Below are 20,885 nucleotides of genomic sequence, written 5' to 3'. Positions count from 1 at the left end.
CCTGCCAGGCTGAATGTCTCACAAACCTGGGAGCACCCATGCCCTCTGATGCTGTTTGTTGCCCCAGGATTCCTTGGTTAGTTACCAGCCAGGGCACAGCAGACTTCTGATTAAGGGAGTGACTCAAACGAGGTGCCTCCTACTTTCACTTAGTCATTCCAATGGAAAGTACTATTACTTCAACAGACCAGAAATGCTATAAGCACCATTTCTGGTAGGAATATCTTGCCTCCTGAATGGCTATGGCTACTAGTGTGTCTAAGAGATGTGTGTGTGTGTGTGTGTGTGTGTGTGTGTGTGTGTGTGTGTGTGTGTGTAAGTGACACCATGGATCTTATAATTCTTCTGAACCCACTTTGCATTACTTAGGGAAAGCCTTAAATGTGCAATGAGGATTCTGAGGCTAATGACCATCAATGCCCAGAACATTATAATAATCTAATGAAATAGAATAGTGTTTTGGAATGTAGCAATTTGTGTAGAAATTGCTGATAGCATAGACTCATGCCGAGAACCTTACATATAAGCGGGCTATTGCTTTGACTGAGGAGTTATTTATTTAGCCTTTTGTTTGTAAGTAAGACAATGTTTCCTTCAGGGAAACTCCAGAGTCAGTTGTTCATATGAGAACACCAATGTCCTTGGTCAGAACTGGTGAAAGAGGTCTTGGATGATGCTCTTACCAGTCTTGGGACCTGAAGGAGCTCAGTGGGTCATGTGGGATGACAGTGTCCTCAAGCAGAAGAAGTCTGACCCTCAGGTCAGGAGATGTGGATGGACTTCCATTACAACACTCTCTGTTAACAGTTTAGCTGTCCCTGTCAAGTCCTTACCAAATACTTAAATAACTTTTCTCCTTGATGCAATAAAACATCTGATGAAACACCTTAATGGGAAAGGATTTGCTCGACTCACAGTTTGAAGGTGCATTCCATCAAGGCAGGAAATTGTGCTGAGGGAAGGAGGCCAGCAGTCAAAGTGTGTTCGTATCCAGGAAGCAGAGAGAGAGGCACGCTGGTGCTCAGCTCACTTTCTCCTTTTTATTCAGTCCAGGAGTCAAGCTAATGGCTTGGTGACACCCATATTTAGGTTGGGTCTTTCCACCTCAGCCTAGTCTTGAGGATCCCTCAGAGACATCCCCAAAAGGTGATAAACTCCTATGTGATATTAGGTCCTGTCCAGGTGACGCCATTAACCATCACACCAAGCCTACAGTGGCTTAGCTGCCGATGTCCACTTCAGCCTCACTATGTGGTCTTTGCCCTTTGCTGCTTCATGGTAGCCTCTGGGCTGTGCTAACACACTCCTGAGATGTAGAAAGTTTTCTATGTTGGTTGTTTCCTCTAGTTGGCTTACCTGCCCCCAGATAGAGGCTGGCATCTAATGGAGGCAGATATGACATGTTAGAGGTGACCCAAATTCTCCAGATGATCATCTTAGCTGATCCTCATATGAGCTATAAAAAGTGGAGAGCAACATTTTATGAACAAAGAAATGGAAGCGTGTGGACACAGCAGAGGAGGGAGGAGGGACTGGTGGCCAGTTAAGTCTTTGAACTTTAAACACTCTAACGGTACCAAATGCCAGGAGTTGGATCATGTGCTGACTTTGACCTAAAGGTTCCTTTTGGGAGAGAATTTTCTTAATGGTTCTTTTCAAGCAGGATCCCAATGACTCTGTTTCTCCTTGCTTAACATTTCCTCACATCACCTAGTAGCTCCTGGCCTCTGACCTCATGCATTTATTCTTTGGCAATCCCCTCACTGAGATCTGTGCTCTGAAAGAAGAACCTTGTTTTGACCCCTTGTGTCTCTGTATGCTCTGTGCCAAGGTCAACACCTGACCAACGATGAAGAGTGAAGTATATGGGCTGGCAAAATGGCTCAGTGGTTAAGGGTGCTTGCCATCATGTCTGAACATCTGAGTTCAACCCCAGGGAAGAAATCCACACATTAGAGGGGAGAGAATCAACTCTCAAAGGTTATGCCATCACTTCTACACACATGTGTACATACATGCACAGACATGATAAATAAGCATACTTTCCAAATTTTTTAAAAGAATGAAATACTTCCAAAGCATGCCATATATCGAGGGACAGTTGTTCTTTATGTTTAAAATATTTTGTTCTTCAAGCATGCACAGAACACATGCTTTGTGTCTGACTCCATGTGAGTTCTTAGGGCTGTGGAGGGTATGACCTACTGTTCTGGGTTTAGGTGATCAAGGGGCATGTTCATGCTGACTGAAAAGAGCTAAGGGGGATAACCAGGTGGGAACTGGAAGAATACATTACCAACAAGATCACAGTGTAGCAGGACTCAGAGCAGGGCCATCAAGGGTGAAGAGGAGAATTTACAAGCTGACCCTGAGCAGAAAGACAGAGAGAAAGGACTGGTGAGATCCCCAGGGTCTTGATAACTTCTCTAGATTCTGCACTTCATTGGGCATGGAGATGTGGCCAGGAGACTTTGCACTTGGTGCAGATTTGATGCCTGCTTCAGTTAGTCTTCACCATTATATGGATGGGATAAGCGAGGCCCAGAATCTCCCCCTTAAAACATGCCTGGAGCTGGCTTGATTTTCTCCATCACATTGCCCTCGGGTTTCCTATGCCTGCACCCCAACTTGAGCTCCTTTCTTCTAACATTTATCATCAGGAGATAGCTCAGTTGGTAGAGTGTTTGCCTAGCATGCACAGGGTCCTGGGTTCAAGGTCAGTGCCCACACAAACCTGGTACAGGGATCCATGCCTGCAATCTCATCACTGAGGAATGGGAGGCAGGAGGATCAGAAGTTGAAAGTCATTCTGTTTTATAGGGAGTTCAAGCGCAGCTTGGGGTAATCCCTCCACCCTGTATTTAAAAAAGAAAAAAGAGAGGGAGGGAGGGAGGGAGAGGGGGAGGGGGAGGGGGAGGGACACCCTGTATTTAAAAAAGAAGGAGAGGGGGAGGGAGGGAGGGAGAGAGAGAGAGAGAGAGAGAGAGAGAGAGAGAGAGAGAGAGAGAGAGAGAGAGAGAGAGAGAGAGAACCAATTTCTCTGTCCTTCTCTTCCTCTCTGTTGGTACACAGATTTCAGAACTCGGCTTCCCAGAGCCCAGACTGTTGCCCCACGAGTGTCCGGACTTACACAGGGGTAGCATCGTGTGTATTGCATTTTGACTCCTGGGTCTCTGTGAGAAAACTGCCTTTGTACCAGGAGTCTTTTATCTGGAAGGCCGGCTGGAGTGCTCAGCAGACTTGGGGGAATGGAGAGGCGCGCAGAGGCTGGCTGCCCACGCTCCGGGCATGCGTGAGCCCTGCCAGCAAAACACAGCTGGCACAGCTAATTTTAGCCTCGCCGCCGCCTTACAGAGAGACCCTTTAAGGAAATATATCTTCTCTGAAACAGTCAGTATTATAATGTAGCAGCTGATAGACGTGTCATAATATTCTTACTGGTGGGGGAAAAACTCTGACAAGTAATTATGAGTTTTTGTTCAATTTTTTTTGCAATATTTATAAAGCCCATAAAATCATCCAGAGAGAGAGAGAGAGAGAGAGAGAGAGAGAGAGAGAGAGAGAGAGAGAGAGAGAGAGAGAGAGAGAGAGATTGATTTTATTCTCTAATAAGTGAATAAACCTAAGGATCGCTTCAATTTTTATTTTTTTAACAGACGGATAAGTCCACAAAACAATTATTCTGATAGTCAAGTCCACCTCCTTGTTGAGATGTGGCACAGCTTCCCCACAGAAGTACCCAACTAAGAACCCCAACTTTTTCTCCACTCTTGAGCACCCTCTGTGTCCTCTAGAAGGCAAAGTGTTGGTTTCATCTTTAGGTCCTGGGTTCACCTGGCTTTTAGTGTGTTAAGCGGTTTTGAAAGACTTGAACACTCCCCCCCCACCCCCACGCGTAACTAGAAAGGTTGGCATGTGTGTGTGTCTCAGAATATATACGTACACACACACACACACACACACACACACATATATATATATATATATATATATATATATATATATATATATATATATATCATTTTTTTCTCCTCCCTCCCCCGCCCCCAAGTCGTTTTGTTCAGCAATGCCATGTCTCACCTCTGGGAACTTGGCTATTGAAAAGGAGAAGGCATCTTGGGCGCTTGGGAGCCCCAGTCGGTGCAGGGCAGGGAGGGCTGGGGCATGCCCCACCCAGGCACTGCAAGGGCAGGCTAGGGTTCGGTTCCACCCGGGGCTCAACTGCAGACACTGCTCACTCTGCTATTCCAGGATAGCCAGCAGAGGGGTGGCAGCAACCTTTTTCTTTCTTTCTTTCTTTCTTTCTTTCTTTCTTTCTTTCTTTCTTTCTTTTCTTTTCTTTTCTTTTCTTTTCTTTTCTTTTCTTTTCTTTTCTTTTCTTTCTTCTTCTTTTCCTTTCTTCTTTTTTTTCCCCTTTGAGGAAATACTGCAGCCTTCTGGACTGCGTGCGCTGCTCCCTGGAGAGGCTCTCTCGGTTCCACCCACTGGCTGGCAGGAGAGGAAGTGAATGAGGGGCAAGGCCAGCCCGAACACACCATGTCACTCTGGGAACCAGACAGCAGCAACTAAGCCTGCACGGGTTTCTTTTTCTTTTCTTTATTTTTTCTTTTTCTTTTTCTTTTTTTTAATCCCCCCAGTTTTTTCCTTTCCTTTCTTTTCTTTTTGCCCATTGTTTCTTTTTCCTTTTATTAAAATTTCTTTTTCCAAGGTGGGAAAGAGACACACGGGAGACCGAAAGCTGTACTGCAAGGGTTCCGAGTTGTGCTAAAGGATTTTTTTTTCTTTTTTTTTTTTCCCTCCTCCTTCGTCTTTACAAGCGCCTGCGATTGACACCACTAGAGACAAGCTGGTTAGAGAGCAAACTGCTTCATCCGGACTGGACCGGGCAGCCGGGAAGAAAGCAGGCAGGCAAGATCTGGGAAGCTGTCTGGGGGTTTCTCTACGGACCTCAACCCCCATCGGTTTTTTCTTCTTTTTCTCTTTTCTTTTGGTTCTTTTGTTTTGCTTTGCTTTGTTTTTTTGGTTGTTTTAAATTCCTTACGGTGTTGGAACTAGTGAGTGGTGGAGTCTTGGAAGCCTCATCAGTCACCCAGACTGCCGGGAACAGTGGATTAAGAGGAAGAAGCTCGCCTGGGGCATCATATACCCTGTTATTCAGTTTCCTGCCTCGGAGATAAAGATCCCAGCTACATGGGCAAACGCCTGGATCAGCCACAAATGTACCCCCAGTACACGTACTACTGTCCTCAGTACCTCCAAACCAAGGTATGGCTGGACCCGCGAGCTTCGAAAGGCAGCGTGGTGTCTGGCGTTCCTCAGGGGCTTGGCAAGTGGACCCTTCCCTCACCCTCGCCCCCATCCCCTCCGCCGCCGACCTCTTTCAAATTACTAACAGTAGGAATGGAGTTAACAAGGCAGAGGAAGAAGGGAGAGGGAGCCCGGAGTGTAGCTTTCTCTTTAAAGACAGGGTACTTTCAATGGAGTGTTCTTTTGTTATTTAGCAGCAGAAATGCTAGTGAGATGGTTAAAGTCTTTTGCAGGTGAGCAGGGATTTTTAGAAAGGAGGTCCCAGCAGACGTTCTCAGGGACAAGAATACGATTTCAGGAGCTTTTCTAGTAAGCTGTTCTTTGTGTGTGAATCTCAAAGATTTAGGTGCCCCCACTTCCCCCCTTCCTTACAGAAAACACTCCAGGGTGGGGACCACTTAAACTTTTCATGGCCTAGTGCAGCATGAAGGAAGGGCGTGGGGAAGTCCCTCGGAGTTTGTGGAGTCTGTTTTTTGCTTTGGCTGTCTTTATTTTATATGAAGGATGACTGAGATGCTATGGGCTGAAAGATCTAGATGCATAGGATCTATACTTTTAGACCGACCCCCACCCCCACCCCACCCCCACCCCCACCCCCACCCCCTTAGCTGCCATCCGGAAGTCTGAGTCTTGAAAAAGACACAGAATGTAACTGATAATAATTGGGCTTGCATTGGTTAAAGACTTTGGGCTTTGTGTGAGCATGTGCTTAAGTGATCTTTAGGGACCCAGTGGCAAGCCCACAAAACTGAGCAGAGGGCAGTGCCAATGTTGAACTTTTATCCTTCGGTGAAGACATGAAAGACTATTAGGTGAGAAATCAATTCTCCAATTTGTCGATTTGATTGGACTTGGTTTGAGAAGGGGGGTACAATGTTTGTGCAGTAGTCACCCCAAGTACATGTATAGTCCGATTTTGTATTGCATTAACCAGCTCCCACCATCTTCTTAGTAACTACACATGCAAGAGTGAGCCAGGCACGCCTGAGTGGCATGTGCTGTCACCACGTTTGCTGGCACGATCAGGGTTGGGTAACTCACGCTATAGTAATCTCCCATTTATTCCGTTTCATCAGACAATGCCCATTTGAGAACCGAACTGGACAACAGCCTCTCAGGATTGCATTTTAAAGGCTGGTGTTTCTTTTTCCATTTTTTTCTTTTTTGATTGCTCTATGCTCTGCCCTGTTCCTCCAAGGTCGACTCACGTTGCTTTTTGCCTTTGTGCCCACTTAGTTTGGGCTGCCTCTGCTTAAATAGACCAGCCCTCCTGCCTGGTGCCCTGAGTATTAACTCCTTGGGCAACTGGGTAGAGAATGCTGCCTTAAAGAAATGGTCGGGCAAGTTTGAAAAAGAAAAAGAATATTCACAGTCATTTTTCTCCCCCAGAGAAACAAAAACAGTAAGCTCAGGGTTGTCTGAAGAATATCAAACATTCCAAACCTTTTACTCATTTGGCTAAATTTTTCCAAATGTTTCCCAAATCGTGCTTTGTGCTGGTTCTGGTTTTCCAGTGCTGTGTGCAACCACAAGAGAAAGTTTGGACTGAAGTGAGTGAAATAGTTGGAGTTTTTGTTTTGTTTTGTTTTTCTCCTACATTGCTTTTAACCTATTACTAGCAGGGAGTAATAAATGCTGTGTAGAGTTAAAGATACAGGGTGCTGAATAAGCCACCCTAGGAGATGGAGGGAGAGGGAGACGGAGGGGGTGAAGAAAGAGTGCAGCTGTGAAGGGAAGAATGGAGCCTGAAGAAAAGAGGTTTCTCAAGTCTGTTTGGGGTCCTGTGCGGCTTTGGTGCCCCGTGGACCCTGGCAGGGTCTCTGGGTCTTGTTACTTTCCAGCCAAAGACATCAGCATCAGGGACATTTTTAAGAAGCTAGCTCCATTAGACATCCCAAACTGATCAGGGCCAGGAAGGATATAAGGTCAGCTACTTGGGCTATCGCGGTACTCATATTGATTGTTATGTTGTAGAATTTCAGCTTGGCAGTGTAGTTGTTATGTATTGTTCTGGTGACAGACGTTTGTGACATCCCAGGAAGCTGGAGATGTGAAACCTTGGGTTCGGGGAAGTGTGGATGTGCAGTTCTGGTTGAGCACATGAAGACTTTCTGACAGAGTTAATCCAATCTAAGGTAGCATTGTCAGGAGTGTGGGGGGCAGTAAAACACAGTTTCCGCCTGACCTTTGCCCTTTTCACACATACCTATCAGAACAGAATTCATAATCAGTTAGAGGGAAGGGCATTATGTTTATATTTATTTGATGAGCCCAGATGGACTCCACGGAAATCCACTTTCCCAGCATTGCTGTCCAGTTGCGACTCAAGTTTCTCATCACAGCTAGCGGAAACAGTGTTCACATATAAAGATTACTTATGTCTGATGGAAGTAGAATCCTATGGTTGATCAAAATCACATCCCAGAGGTAGCAGACTTTAAAGAGTTACTTAAAATCAGATGTCTTTCTTTCCTAATATACAGAAGTGTGTGTATGTATAGAGGGCGTGAGAGTGGAGCGGATCCTCATGGGGATTTTTAAAGAACCAAAAACAGTGTTTAATATAATTTTCAGAAAATAGAAAACAAACAAAAACAACCCAAGATCTTGCTTTGTACTTAAATAGTGAAATGCTCGACACAACTTCTAATCTCTCATGAGAAAACAACATGAAATTAATGTTCTAAAAAATCAAGGCACAAGTCTTCCATTTCCTCAAATGTGTATTGTAGTTCAGGAAGATGGTGACGTTTTCCACTTTCTTTCTTCTCATTATGTAAGAACCTAACTTTCTACTTTGCTTAATAAAACAAAATATAGAAATAGGCTATTTCTGTGTCTCATCTTGTGGAATAATTTTCTAGAGGCTTAAATGCTTTATAGGAGACAAAATGTCCATCTAGCCTAAATAATATATTAACTATTAAAAAGCATTAAGAGCTCAACACAGCATGTATTTAAGTGACATGAATGCTTGGCATTTGGCTGTAGCTATGATTTGTAGCAATGCTGTGCCGTGCTTACATCTTTAAGTGCTCTGTCTCTATTTTGGATTGAGTTGTTTTTTTTCCTTGCTAGAGAAGACAATCTCAAGGAGGGGCATTGCTTTTGGTCAAGACATAATGGAAAAACTCAATAGCATGTTATACTATTTAAACAAGTGATGTAGCTTTATTTTTAAAAGTTTCTCAAAGTAAACTGCTACTTGGAAGGGTATAAAGACTAATCCACAACTCTAGAAAAGAGAAATCTGAAAATTGTACATTATCTTACTGGCAAAATACAAAACGGCATTTGACTCTTGCAATCCCACATCTTTCAGCAAATCCACTGGTTGATGTCGGGTTCTGAGACTCCAGGTATATTTTGTTGTGAATTTGAGGCACTTTAGGTAGGAGTGTTTCTTGAGAAACAACAATAACACATCAAACAGGCAACAAACTAGTAGAAAGCAGAAAGCCAGGGAAGGGTGATCTGCTTGCTCACTGCCTGGTGAGTTGCTATTCCTGGATACTGTGGTTGAGAAATGGATATTTCTCTCTTATATGATATTTGGAAAACTTTAGTCATGTTCCTTAAACTTCAGAAAGAGCCCCCAGCAGGTGTCTCCATCCTTGCTTTCACATAACCTCCCTGGCTCACAGGCTTCCTCCACTAGCCCAGTAACCAGAACAGTGCTCCCTCTCTGGCCATTTGGTTTCTCCTAAAAATCTTGACGAGGAGTTCAAACTAATAGGCCCTTCCTGGGTTCCTTTAGCGAGTGGCATTCAGATGACGTTCTGAGCCTTACCTGAAGCAGGGTCGGGCATGAGTCTCCCCTACTGTGCACTGACTTCCACTGGAACTACCACCGTTTGTGGCCTAGCCGCTGTCTCCTCCTAAGAGTCTAGCTGGGGTGCTATTGATCATAGAAAGAGCATATACTTGAAAACACAAGGGGTGAGGAGTGGGCAAAAAAAAGGGAACTTCTAGAGGACAAAGTATTTTTAAAACTGTGGACGTCTAGTCTAGATCCCTCAAGAGCAAAGTCACCCCTCCCGCAGCAGCTGTCAGGCAGCCTCAGGACCGCAGTTCTGCAGGAGGGAGGGAGCCTGGGATTTCTTAGGACTTCCTGCCTGGGCTTTGCACTGATAGCTGGTCTTGGTAACCAGCCAGTTGTTTGAAAACAGCCCTGAAAACTCTCAAGTTCTGTTTTCCTTTGAAAACTTGAAATGTACAAAACTGTTTTTCTTAAACAATAACAAAAAAAAAAAAAAATTGCAGGCATGGACAATTTAGATACAATTCCAAATATTTTCCTTTCCTTGGGGCAGAGGTGCATGTAGGATAGCATGAGAATATGATAAATCTTGTTTGCCTTATTTTCAAGAGTACAGAATTTTAATTTGTTTTAAATAAGAGGGGGAAAACCTAGCTATAAGAAATTATTCTGTGCTTCCTGTTCTTCCTTTCTGCAGGTCTTCAGGCTCAGTGGACGTGGGTGTAGCCTGGTGTAGGTTTTGCTGTCTTTTCTTGAATGTGCTCTGATCCCCTTAAAATGTCTCCTCAAATTGTCTAGAAAATTCTTAATGGTCTCTCTAGAATCAGAACTTAAGGGAGCAGCATCTATATTTCTTTTGAAGTCCTTTCTGGAGCATTTCCCTTTCATTTTCCTCCCATTTACAAAAGAAATAAAACAGAATTATACAATAGGAAATCTTCTTACATGAGGAAATAAGCTCAGTTTGGGAGCTGGGGACAGGGACACTGTGCAGGGAGGGACACAAAAGAGGAAAAAGGACTGCAAGTTCATCCAGGGTCTTTCTGGCTTCAGGGATTCTGGGAGGTTTCAACTTTGCACTAATGTGATTTTGCACAAATCTCCCTTGACATCACCAGCCTTTTGACAGAGCAGGAGGGAATGGTTCACCCATGATGGCGTCCCTGCCAGATGTGAAAAACATGGGTCTTTTCTTTGAAAAGAAACTTTTTTTTTCAGTGTCAAACTTTTTATTCAGAGTAAACGGTGGATGTTTGTCCACAATTGGCTTCCAGTACTACATTGAAATGGTTTTGTAACAGTCTCACGCAGCACAGCTGTATGTGATTAACTAGTGTAATATCCAAAGCATGTGAGAAGAGACGTTTTTATGTTATAGTTGTCGCAAAGCAAGAGTGCAGATGGGGTAGAGGGAGAGCAGCGGGGAATGCGTCCACGTGCAATGATGTGTCCTGAGGATGTGTGTTACTATTTTTTGCAGTAGTGGGAAAACATTGAAGTGTTTTGGCTGTGTTTTAAAAATATATATTTTCTAGAAGTGAAAACAGATGGTTACTAACAATTGTTTAAAAAATATGCATGTGTATGCCCTAGTGAGGGACATATAATTAGAAGGCACATACCTACTTAATGGGGCTGACAGATATGCAAAAGGAAAGCACAGAATGACTCTCAGAATACAAATTCAAAAGCAAAGGCAAACTTCACATTCTTTCTTGATATTATAAACAATATTTTCATATCTTTCTGCTTAAATTTTTTGGCTACTTTAATCTTTGGAATTCTTCTTATCAGAAAACCTTCACGGCATTTACCTCTAAAGAAAACATTGGCCTATCATAAATAAGGTTTAACAATACAGATACCAAGATAGGAAACTGTGTTTGTTTTGAAAGAAAATGGGAATACAATAGATGGCTTTGCAGGACGATGGCATTCCCATCGATGATGTTAAAAATTAGAAAGTGACACACAAGGCCACACGCTTTGCCTCTGTTTCCTCAGCAATGCTGTTGTAAAAAAGGGTTCTGGGCTCTATGGCTTCTCTATAGTATTGGGGGGATAATGTTAGTGACTAGAGATCACAGCTCTAGGATTAATAATACTAACACAAAGGCTGGGTAGATGGCTCGGTGGGTAAAGCACTGGCTGCACACACCTGATGATCCATGTTTAGATCCCAGAACCCATGGAAAGGTGCCCTGCAGGACCAAATGTCTGTGATCCCAGTCTTCCTAAGGGATGTGGGGGGGGGGGGGTTGAGAGGTGGAGACAAGAGATTCTGCAGAAGCTTGCAGGCCAGCTAGCCTAACTAATGCTGTGGTGAAGAGACCCAGTCTCAAAAGAGGTAGAAGGTGAGGATGGGGACCCAAGGTTGTCCCCTGACTTCCACAGTCTCGTGCATGAAACACACACACCACATGAATAATAACAATAAAAAACCTATGTATAATATATACTAATTAATGAGCAATGAACTATAATAGATGAATGTAAGATGTATTATTAGTGATTGTTTTCAGGGCCTTAATAATGTATAGAATTGGCTATTTGGTTTCAGATTTCAGATTTCAGACATTCAAAAAATAAGGAAAAAAAGAGGAGTGGGCGCAGGTGAGCTGGCTATGTTTCCTTTTAGGTTTGCTTTCCAGATGATATTGGCAGAGAATTTGTACACATTGAATTTTTTGCTTATTTTCCATCCATGTTTATTAACCATTAAATACATACTATTCAGATTCAGATATAAAAATATAGCTTTGCAATTTGGTATGTCATTCTCTTATACATACCAGATATGATGAAGATGGGTGTAGATGAAATGCAGTTTCTCTTTTTCTCTGGGACATTCTCTGTTCTACCTTCTGGGACGTTTGCCTGTTAATCAGTTTTTTTCACTCTGACCCCTGCCTGATTTAACATTTGGGAATCCTCTTTGGAGAGAGCTGGGTCTTCTTTGGTCTTTGGTGTTCTGGTGGCATTGGGAGGTGATCTGTATTTGGTGTTTTTCATGAATTTTTGCTTGGTACTTTGATGCTTTCTATAAAGCAATCAAATGCTGTTTTGTGGACCTGGGGGTTTGATAAACGTAGCTGTGCCCTTCACATCTGAATCCTATACACTGAAAGGAACATATCCATCCCATCCATCCCTTGGAAGTGGGTAGAAAGGAGTTGGACAAAACGACAGGCGTCATTTAATCATTCCTATGGCAGGTTTTTCTGTGGAGGTTAAAGTTTTCTCTTCTGAGTGGGTTCACTTGGTGCTTATCCAAGCCTCAACAGTGAGTGTGCTACCTTCCATTCCCATATCTTCCTCTTCATAGGTGGCGGAGGAGCACATGGGTATGTACAAGGCTGGACTGCAATGTGAAAATACTAAATACCCTTCATTTTGTGAATGGATATGGGAGCTAACGTGAATGCAGAAACAACCATTGATAGATGAAATTATATTTTGAATTGGGTTTGCAAAATGTGCAAATTTCTGAGCCTATGAATAGGAGCTAGGAAACGAGGACAAAATACTATAGTTACTTAGAATGTGATATTACAGGGGAAAAAAACCCAGTAACACCTCAAAGACATATCAACACAGTGATTAACACTTGAGCATCCTCTTTGGGGACAGCTGAGTCTTGCTTTTATTTTCTTGTTGGAGACCATTCTTCTTTCCCCCAAACCCTACCAAGCTGAATTAATGAGACGAAATACCATATAATGACCCATTTTAAATAATTTGCTATTTAATCTTTGGCAGCCATGTGTTGTTTTCATATGATTTAGCACATGAATTGTTATTTTTATTTTTATGACTTCATGTTTACATTTGGAGCAAGAAGAAGGGAACAAGCTGTTAGGGGAAACCCTTTGCTTCAGCCCACATCCGAGTTTCCTCACCTGCTAGAATTAACCTTCCTTTCACAGTTCAGAATTAAGACATGGCAGGGCAGTGGTAGTGCACACCTTTGATCCCAGCACTTGGGAGGCAGAGGCAGGCAGATCTCTGTGAGTTTGAGGCTAGCCTGGTCTACAGAGCAAGTTCCAGGACAGCAAGAGCTACACAGAGAAACCTAGTCTCAAAAAACCAAATCAAACAAAGCAAAACAAAACAGAATGAAGACACAGGCACTAGGACTGGCAGGGATGCTCAGCGGGTAGAAGAGCTGCTGGAGGTTTAAACCTGGCTACTTGAGTTCAGTGCCCAGATCCCACGATGGAAGGAAGGAAACAACTCCCCAGAGATGTCCTCTGACCTACCTCCACTCAGGTGTTAAGGTGTACACACCTGCATTCATACGCACAAACCAAACAGACACACAGTAAAATATTAACAATATAAAAAGGATCTGGTGCTTCCCTTACAGTGCTGAATGTGACTGGTTCTTTGATTATCTTACTTTTGCTGATTATTTCCACACTGGATAGAAATCGTTTACAGAGTTCTTAAGAGGCCCTCTTCCTATTTTTGAAAGATGTATCTACTTTTATTTATGTGAATATGTGTGACCCTGAGTGAGTCTATGTGCAAGATATGCATTCATGAAGAAGAGGGTAAAGATCTCCAGAACTGGAGTTACAGATGGTTGTGAGCTGCCATGTGGGTGCTGAAACAAAACCTGGGTCTTCTGCAAGAGCAGCCAGTGCTCTTAACCACTGAGCAAGCTCTCTGGATCCCATCTTACTATTTTATATTGACTATTTGTTGTCTACTTGACTAAATCAGTTTTACTGACTGAGGACAAGTCAAGTGAGGAGGAAAATGAGAAACATAATGGTTTCTATATGATTTTTTTTAACCAGATGAAATATTTTATGTGATTTTTTTCATGTAGATGAGTCATATTTGATGGTATTTCTGATGTATGTAAACTCTTATGTTGCCTCTTTAAAATTTATCAAGCACACAAGTAGACAATGTTATCCTGAAGTGACTTAAGCCAAGGTGTTTACATTTGAGCAAACTCCCTTTTCAATGATCAAATAGTTTTGAGTAGATGAATTTGAAGGCGTGATTAAGGCTTGGGCTGTTTTGAGGGATATCAATTCCTGACAATTTATCTCTATATTTATTTAAAACTTCAAAAGATTTTTTCCTGGGGAATTAGCCCCCATAAACGTTTATGTGATATAATTATGAATTTTGACATATAACTTCTTCTTTAGAATGAGGAAAACCTATTTTCTTTGATTTGAAGCTTGTCCTTTGAGAGTTGAGGCAATGCCCTGTTCATTTTGCTCTAGACTTCTGGCCTCTGATCTCTTGTCTGATGCAGCCACACCATCCCTCTTAGCTTTGGAGCATTGCATTTTATTTTATTTTTTGGTTTTTCAAGACAGGGTTTCTCTGTGTAGCTTTGGAGTCTATCCTGTATCTCACTCTGTAGACCAGGCTAGACTTGAACTCACAGAGAGTTCTGTGCCTGGCTCTGCCTCCTGAGTGCTGGAATTCAAGGCATGTGCCACCACTGCCCAGCCAGAACATTGCAATTTTAATATAAAGAATGGAATTCTGAGAAGAACATTCTAATAGTATTCCTGCAGCATGGAAAGTGGTTTTGGTGCCTTTACTTCTAAAACACTCGACCTCAAGCAAATCTACCTGTTTTATGAATTCTTGTGAATTTGAGCTCCTCCCCCTTTTGAATACAGTATTCTTGCAAAGTTAAAAAAGTAAAAGTTACATGCAGATTGTTTCGAGGCAATAAGATTTTCAGACTAAGTGGAATGATAAACAGAATGCACCAAGGTTTATGTTTGGTCTATAGTCCCATTTCAGGAGTTTGCGAGTTTTCTCTGTCACACAGTCTTCTGTGGTTGGCCTTGGTTCCCATCTGTTGTGGCCTTTGGGCTTTCAAGAGATCTCTGTATGAGACACATGTGGTAAGATGGCACTGCATATTCAGAAAATGTTATTGACAGTCGTCTGACTGATCTTGAAAATGGACACATTGGATTGACCTGTGACAGCGAGAAACAGCTGGGTGGTCCAGGTCTCAGTACCAGGTTCATCAATTCATTGTGTGCTTGGTGGTGTGTAGCTAGAGTTTTCCTGCCTGGCCCACAGTCAGGACAAATCTCTGTCACCCGCCAGTCCCACAGCTGCTCAGACCCAACCAAGTAAACACAGAGACTTATAATGCTCGCAAACTGTATGGCTGTAGCAGGCTTCTTGCTAACTGTTCTTATATCTTAAATTAATCCATTTCTATAAATCTATACCTTGCCACATGGCTCGTGGCTTTCCGGCATCTTCACATGCTGCGTGTCATGGTGGTGGCTGGCACTGTGTCTGCCTCAGCCTTCCACTTCCCAGAATTCTCCTCTCTCCTTGTCCCGCCTATACTTCCTGCCTGGCCACTGGCGAATCAGTGTTTTTTTTTTATTGACATATTTGCCATACAGAACATCCCACAGCAGTGGTGTTGTTTGTCAGAGACAGATCCGAGTGGAGTGGGGTCTCTCCCAGGCTGGGGTACAGCTGGGAGGCAAATTAATGGCATGATACTGCTGCTGTTGGGTTATTCCTCTAGATTCTTCTCAAAATAGAGTTTTGCTGTGTCTTTTCATGCACCAGAACTGCTAGTCACGTCTGTTCCAATAGCTTCCATGGCTTCTTCACCTTGGGAAAGTTCTCCATGTGCCTTCTAAAGAACGTGTGTCTCCATGTTTGCACATTTCTACCAGGTCCATCTTCACTCTCACAGTAGACAAGAGACTCTGGAAACCCTGTCTTCATGCTGCTACTACAATGCCAGGGAGGCTGCTTCCATCCATCCATCCATTCTTCATAGACCTTCATTCTCTCTCTCTCTCTCTCTCTTTCTCTCTCTCTCTCTCTCTCTCTCTCTCTCTCTCTCTCTCTCTCTTTCTCTCTCTCTCTCCTTTGTAAGCAAGAGGAAGAGGGGGAGGGGCTTGTTTTGTGCCAGCTCACCGTAGCCTCCTATGGTGGAGTCATGGGATTCTAGATGCCTTGTCCACCTCATTTTCATCATCTGTCTCAATACCTGTAGAATTAGTGAAACTCAAGTAGTTGTGACCATTTTCTCCCATTTTCTCTCTCCATCCCTCCCTTTCCCCTGCCTTTCCTTTTCTCTCTTTTTCTTTAATCTTTCTCTTTTTCTCATCCCCCACCTCTTGCTCCATAAATATGCTTACATCAGCATATTCACTTCTTCCCTTACTCTTGGTGGGAAAATTCTTCCACAATCACAGCACGTGTATTACAGCTACTTTTCTCCTTGCTGTGGCAAAACCCTTAACAAAAGAAAAAGAAACTTGTTTTAGCTCGCAGTTGAAGAAGATCTGTAGTCTACCATGGCCAGAAAAGCATGGCTGTAGGATGCTAAGCTGGCTTGCCATGTCACAGTCAGGACTGAGAGTGAAGTCAGAAAGAGGGAGGGTGAGGGGGAATTAGAGGGCTGTAGGTAGACTAGGAAAGCAAAAGCAGACTCCCAGAGATGGCTGGTTCTTGTTCCTGGGAGACACTTCACGGAAGGCACTTCAGGGTCAACAGGAGAAAGAGGCAGTCCCGGGGACCCTATAGAATGCCCACTCCTGTGGCTGCTCCCCTCCCGATGGGATGAAGCTGGTATTTCCCTTTCTCTACAGTTAGGTGTTGTCTCTCCCTGTCATTCAGTGCTTTGTTAGTGGCAGGGAATGAAGCTAGCAACCCCTTAGTCAACTGCTGACAGCCCTTACTTTAAGGAGAAGGCAAATAGAGCCTGGCCAAAAAACATTAAGGCCCACTGGCCCAGTAATCAGCTCTGTCTAGTGAGCCTTCACCCCCCCCGAAAGGTCCCATGGCCTTCCCAAACATCACCACCAGCTAGAGGCCAAGTGTTCAGACACATAGGCCCATGGGGGACACTTCACTTCCAACAGTGACACCTGATTACCCAGGTTGGTTTTTTAACTTAAAACAATTATTATATTATCATTGTGTATGTTTGATGTGTGCATGTGTGTGGTGGTGGTGGGATGTTATGCCAGGTAGCTGTCAGAGCACAACTTTGAGGAATGGATTCTCCTTTCACTCTGGGTTCCCAGCAGTCAGTCCTGTGGGGCCAGTGCTTTTGCCTGCTGAACTGTCTCACAGGGTCTCGGCTGTTCCTTTAAAAACAGGATCTTTCGGGAGGCAGAGCCAGGCGGATCTCTGTGAGTTTGAGGCCAGCCTGGGCTACCAAGTGAGTTCCAGGAAAAGGCGCAAAGCTACACAGAGAAACCCTGTCTCGAAAAAACAAACAAACAAAACAACAACAACAACAACAACAAAAAACCAAAAAAAAAAAAAAAACCCAGGATCTTTAGCTACACACAGAACTCCTTCTGTAGGGTCTATAAATCATCTTTTAAAATCTTTTCCATACATAAAAGGCAAGCATACACTCCTAAAGCAGTTATAGGCATATTTTGGTGCCTCTACTTTCTCTGTAGCTAATGATGATAGAAATAGAGAGGGGAGAGGTATTCCCACCAAGTCACAGACCTGTTCCCTCCAGCCCATGGGTGCTGCACAGAGGTGGCTCTTACCAAAATGACAGGGATTTTTTTTTTTATTTAACTTTCTGTCACAAGATTTGCATCTTCTTATGCTTTGAAGCACATTCTACTATGTCGTAAAAGTTAGGTATTTGCTCTCTTCTCTCTGTTACTCTTGATAGCATCTTTTCAGAATCCTGCTGATGAACTCATTCTAATTAACCCCTAATGATTTTGTAACATGTGTTTGTCCTGTGGAGAGCAGTGATCTTCAGAGCACTTCGTCATGTGGCTCCCAACCATAGTAAGAGGGGTCAGTTTGACAGCTTCTCCTTAATAGGTAGCTCATGGGAAACCAAGCAAAAAGGAACCTAGAAACTTGAAAGGGGAAGAGAATCAGGTCTTTGTCTACTCTAACTTTTCTAGAAGTCGCTGGATGACTGTTTTCCTTTCTAAAAGAAATCCAAGAAGAGCTGCTTGGCAAGAGGAAGGGCATTTATGAGCAGGAGGGCCATCTTTGGGCAAAACCTGGAATATGTGGAGGAGTCACAGAGCTGAGGCTTTTGGTGTCTTGTGGGGAGAGCAATAAATGCTGGTGTAGACAGTTGATTATCTGTTTTGGTTTGCAGCATGCTGCAGGGTTTGGCAATGTCTGTCATTCCGTGTGTGTGTGTGTGTGTGTGTGTGTGTGTGTGTGTGTGTGTGTGAGAGAGAGAGAGAGAGGGGGGGGGCAAGGAGAAGGAGTAGGGGGAGAAGGAGAGGGAGCAGGAGCGCAGAGGACAATATCCCAAGTATTAGTGCTCAGGTGTCATCCATCTTGTTTCTGTTATGGTAGAGACTCTCAGTGGACCTGGGATTTGCCAAGTGGGCCTGGCTGGCTGGCTGGGAAGCCACAGAGAACCACCTGTCTCCATATCCCCAGCACTGGTGTCATAAGCTCCCATCTCTTTTGTCTGGGTTCCGGAGACTGGATTCAGGTGCTCATGTTTGTGTGACAAGCACTCTGCCATTTGAGCCATCTCCCCAGACTTCTGTCACTCACTCTTGTTGACTGCCCATCATCAGTTCACGAGGAGGACCTGTCTGAGTACTTCCTGGGACTTTTGTTTGGATAAAAGAATATTTTCTTGAATAATTAAAAAAAGATAGATCTCTGGGCAGTTCCTGTGTGTAAATTAGTCATATAAATCTGTGTGCTCTGGAGTGTAATAGTAAGGAACACTGTTGTTTTATATGGAGCAGATCTGGTTTGGAGGACAAAACTGTGATGTCAGTTAAAAGGCAGCAAACCTGTAGTGGCACCAGGGTTACCTGGTAGGAACTGTGAGTCATACAGGAGTGATATCTGAAAACCACTCATGTGTCCTAGGACCCAATAGTCAAGTCAAAGAAGGATCTGTGTGTCATGATGTCTGCTGGGCTCTGTTAGCACAAGAATACCTTAGAGGGGTGGAGCCCAGCAAGGTCACCATCTCAATGTCTCCATCACCAGATCTCAAAATGGCCAAGAAAGCCTGGAAATTAGTGTTTCTGATCCCATGCTTTGCTTTCTGCTGTGGTTTCTGTGCACACCTCTCTGTCCTTGTTTATCTCAGGGTGGTTGTCACGTGTGACCTCACTCTTTGCATTCCATCCTGTGTGCCACCTTGACTTGCCTGGATTGCCTTTCTTGGGCTAAGTTTTTTGATTCCTTTAGCTTCTATCCCTTTCATTTGTTTCTCCTTTCCCTCCTTCCTCCAATAATCAAGGTTTTGAGATGAATTTGTCTTCTTTGACTCTGACTTTTGCTCTGAAAATTTTCCTTCGTTTTGTCTTTTAACTTCTGGCTTTCTGTATTGTCTTTCTTTATTGTTTGTGTGCTTTCTAATTTTTCCTCAAGGCAGAGTAAAATTACTATTTGAATTTTTCTTGACTTTTTTTTTGGTGTTTAGTGGTAAACGTGTTTTTTTGCTTTTTTTGAACATGGCTAGGCTCTTTATGTTTTTATATGTATATGGTAGAGGGATACTCAGACTTACATTCTGGATAGTCTGTGAACAATCTCTAAGCTCAGATCACAAGTTTTGGTATTTGAATGTCTCTGTGGGATCGAATGTAACACTAGATACTATTGATGGGTTTTCAGAATGAATTAAACCATTTTATTTTGTGTGTCTCCTGTGTGCTGCACATCTACCCCAACAGTACTATAATAGTTTGGCAGAATTCTGAAGAATTCATAATTCTGTAAAACATAAAATAGCTTCTCTATATGATTAATTAAACAACTAAGAGGATATAAATTCACACTTGCTTTTGATGAGGCATGAGTTTGGTGAGATACCTCAGTGGGTAAAGGCACTTGCCCCCAAGCCTGACCTAACTTAAATCCCTGGAATCTACATGGTAGAACCAGAGACTGAACTCTGGAGAGCTCTCCTCTCACTTCCACATGCATGTTATGGCAGACATATAGACATAGATGCAAACATGTGCATACATGCTCACATACTAACTGTAAAAATAAAAATTAAACAGCAAGACCTGATTTCAAATGAGATTGCTCTAGAGAGTTAAAATAACCTCCTTACTTAGGAATACATGAGAACAATGACCCAGAACAAAGAGAATTATATGAAAACATTAACCTAAATCAAAATGTGATTTCGAGTTATACAATAAGTCTTTCTCTGTCCTGCCAGCCAGCTCCCAAATAAGGACATGGAGACTTCTTATTACTTTTGAAAGCTCGGCCTATAGCTTAGGCTTATTCCTAACTAGTTCTTTCAACTTAAATTAACCCATTTCTATAAATCTGTGTCCGCCATGTGGCTTGTGACTATTACCTCTCTTCCTGCACATCCTGCTTCCTCTGTGTCTGGCTGGTGATTCCACCTTTCTTTTTCCCAGAGTTTTTTCTCTGCCCAGAAGTCCTGCCTGTACCTCCTGCCTAGCTATTGGCCATTCAGCCTTTTATTACACCAATCACAGCAATACATCTTCACACAGAATACAAATATCCCACAACAGAGCTGGACTTCTTTGGAATTTTTCTTCCTCAGGCAGAAGGCAGAATCTCTTAGGGTTTGTTCATAGTGTTTTTCTTTTTCTGTATTGTATTTTTTTATTGCATTGATATTATTAGCACTTATAGAAAATATAGGTTTTTTATTTGTAATTCCTGAACATTTAGGAATGGTTTGTATTGCAAAATAATGCATGCTTGATATACCTAGTGAGCCATGCAAGCCACATCTCAAGAAAGCTAATAATCTCTCAACATACCACCAGGTCATTAGAGAACTCTGTGAATTAGCCAGTTGCTACATAGGTATGTTCTTCAGTAGCATTATCTCTGA

At 43.0% G+C, this 20,885-nt stretch overlaps 1 protein-coding gene across 6 annotated transcripts in view; it reads left to right on the top strand.

Moving 5' to 3' along the window:
• Positions 1-4,544: 4,544 nt before the first annotated feature.
• Rbms3 (RNA binding motif single stranded interacting protein 3) overlaps positions 4,545-20,885 on the top strand; it is a 684,722-nt gene continuing 668,381 nt past the window's right edge. For all 6 annotated transcript variants that reach the window (XM_059268834.1, XM_059268836.1, XM_059268833.1 and 3 more), the window contains exon 1: positions 4,545-5,265. In XM_059268834.1, coding sequence (XP_059124817.1) covers positions 5,191-5,265 — 75 coding nt within the window. In that variant the 5' untranslated portion in view covers positions 4,545-5,190. The remainder of the gene's footprint in view (positions 5,266-20,885) is intronic.

Source organism: Peromyscus eremicus, chromosome 7 (genome assembly GCF_949786415.1).
Source record: "Peromyscus eremicus chromosome 7, PerEre_H2_v1, whole genome shotgun sequence".
Classification (NCBI taxonomy): domain Eukaryota; kingdom Metazoa; phylum Chordata; class Mammalia; order Rodentia; family Cricetidae; genus Peromyscus; species Peromyscus eremicus.
The sequence above is the reverse complement of the archived record's forward strand: the minus strand, read 5'-3'. Positions and strand labels throughout refer to the sequence as shown.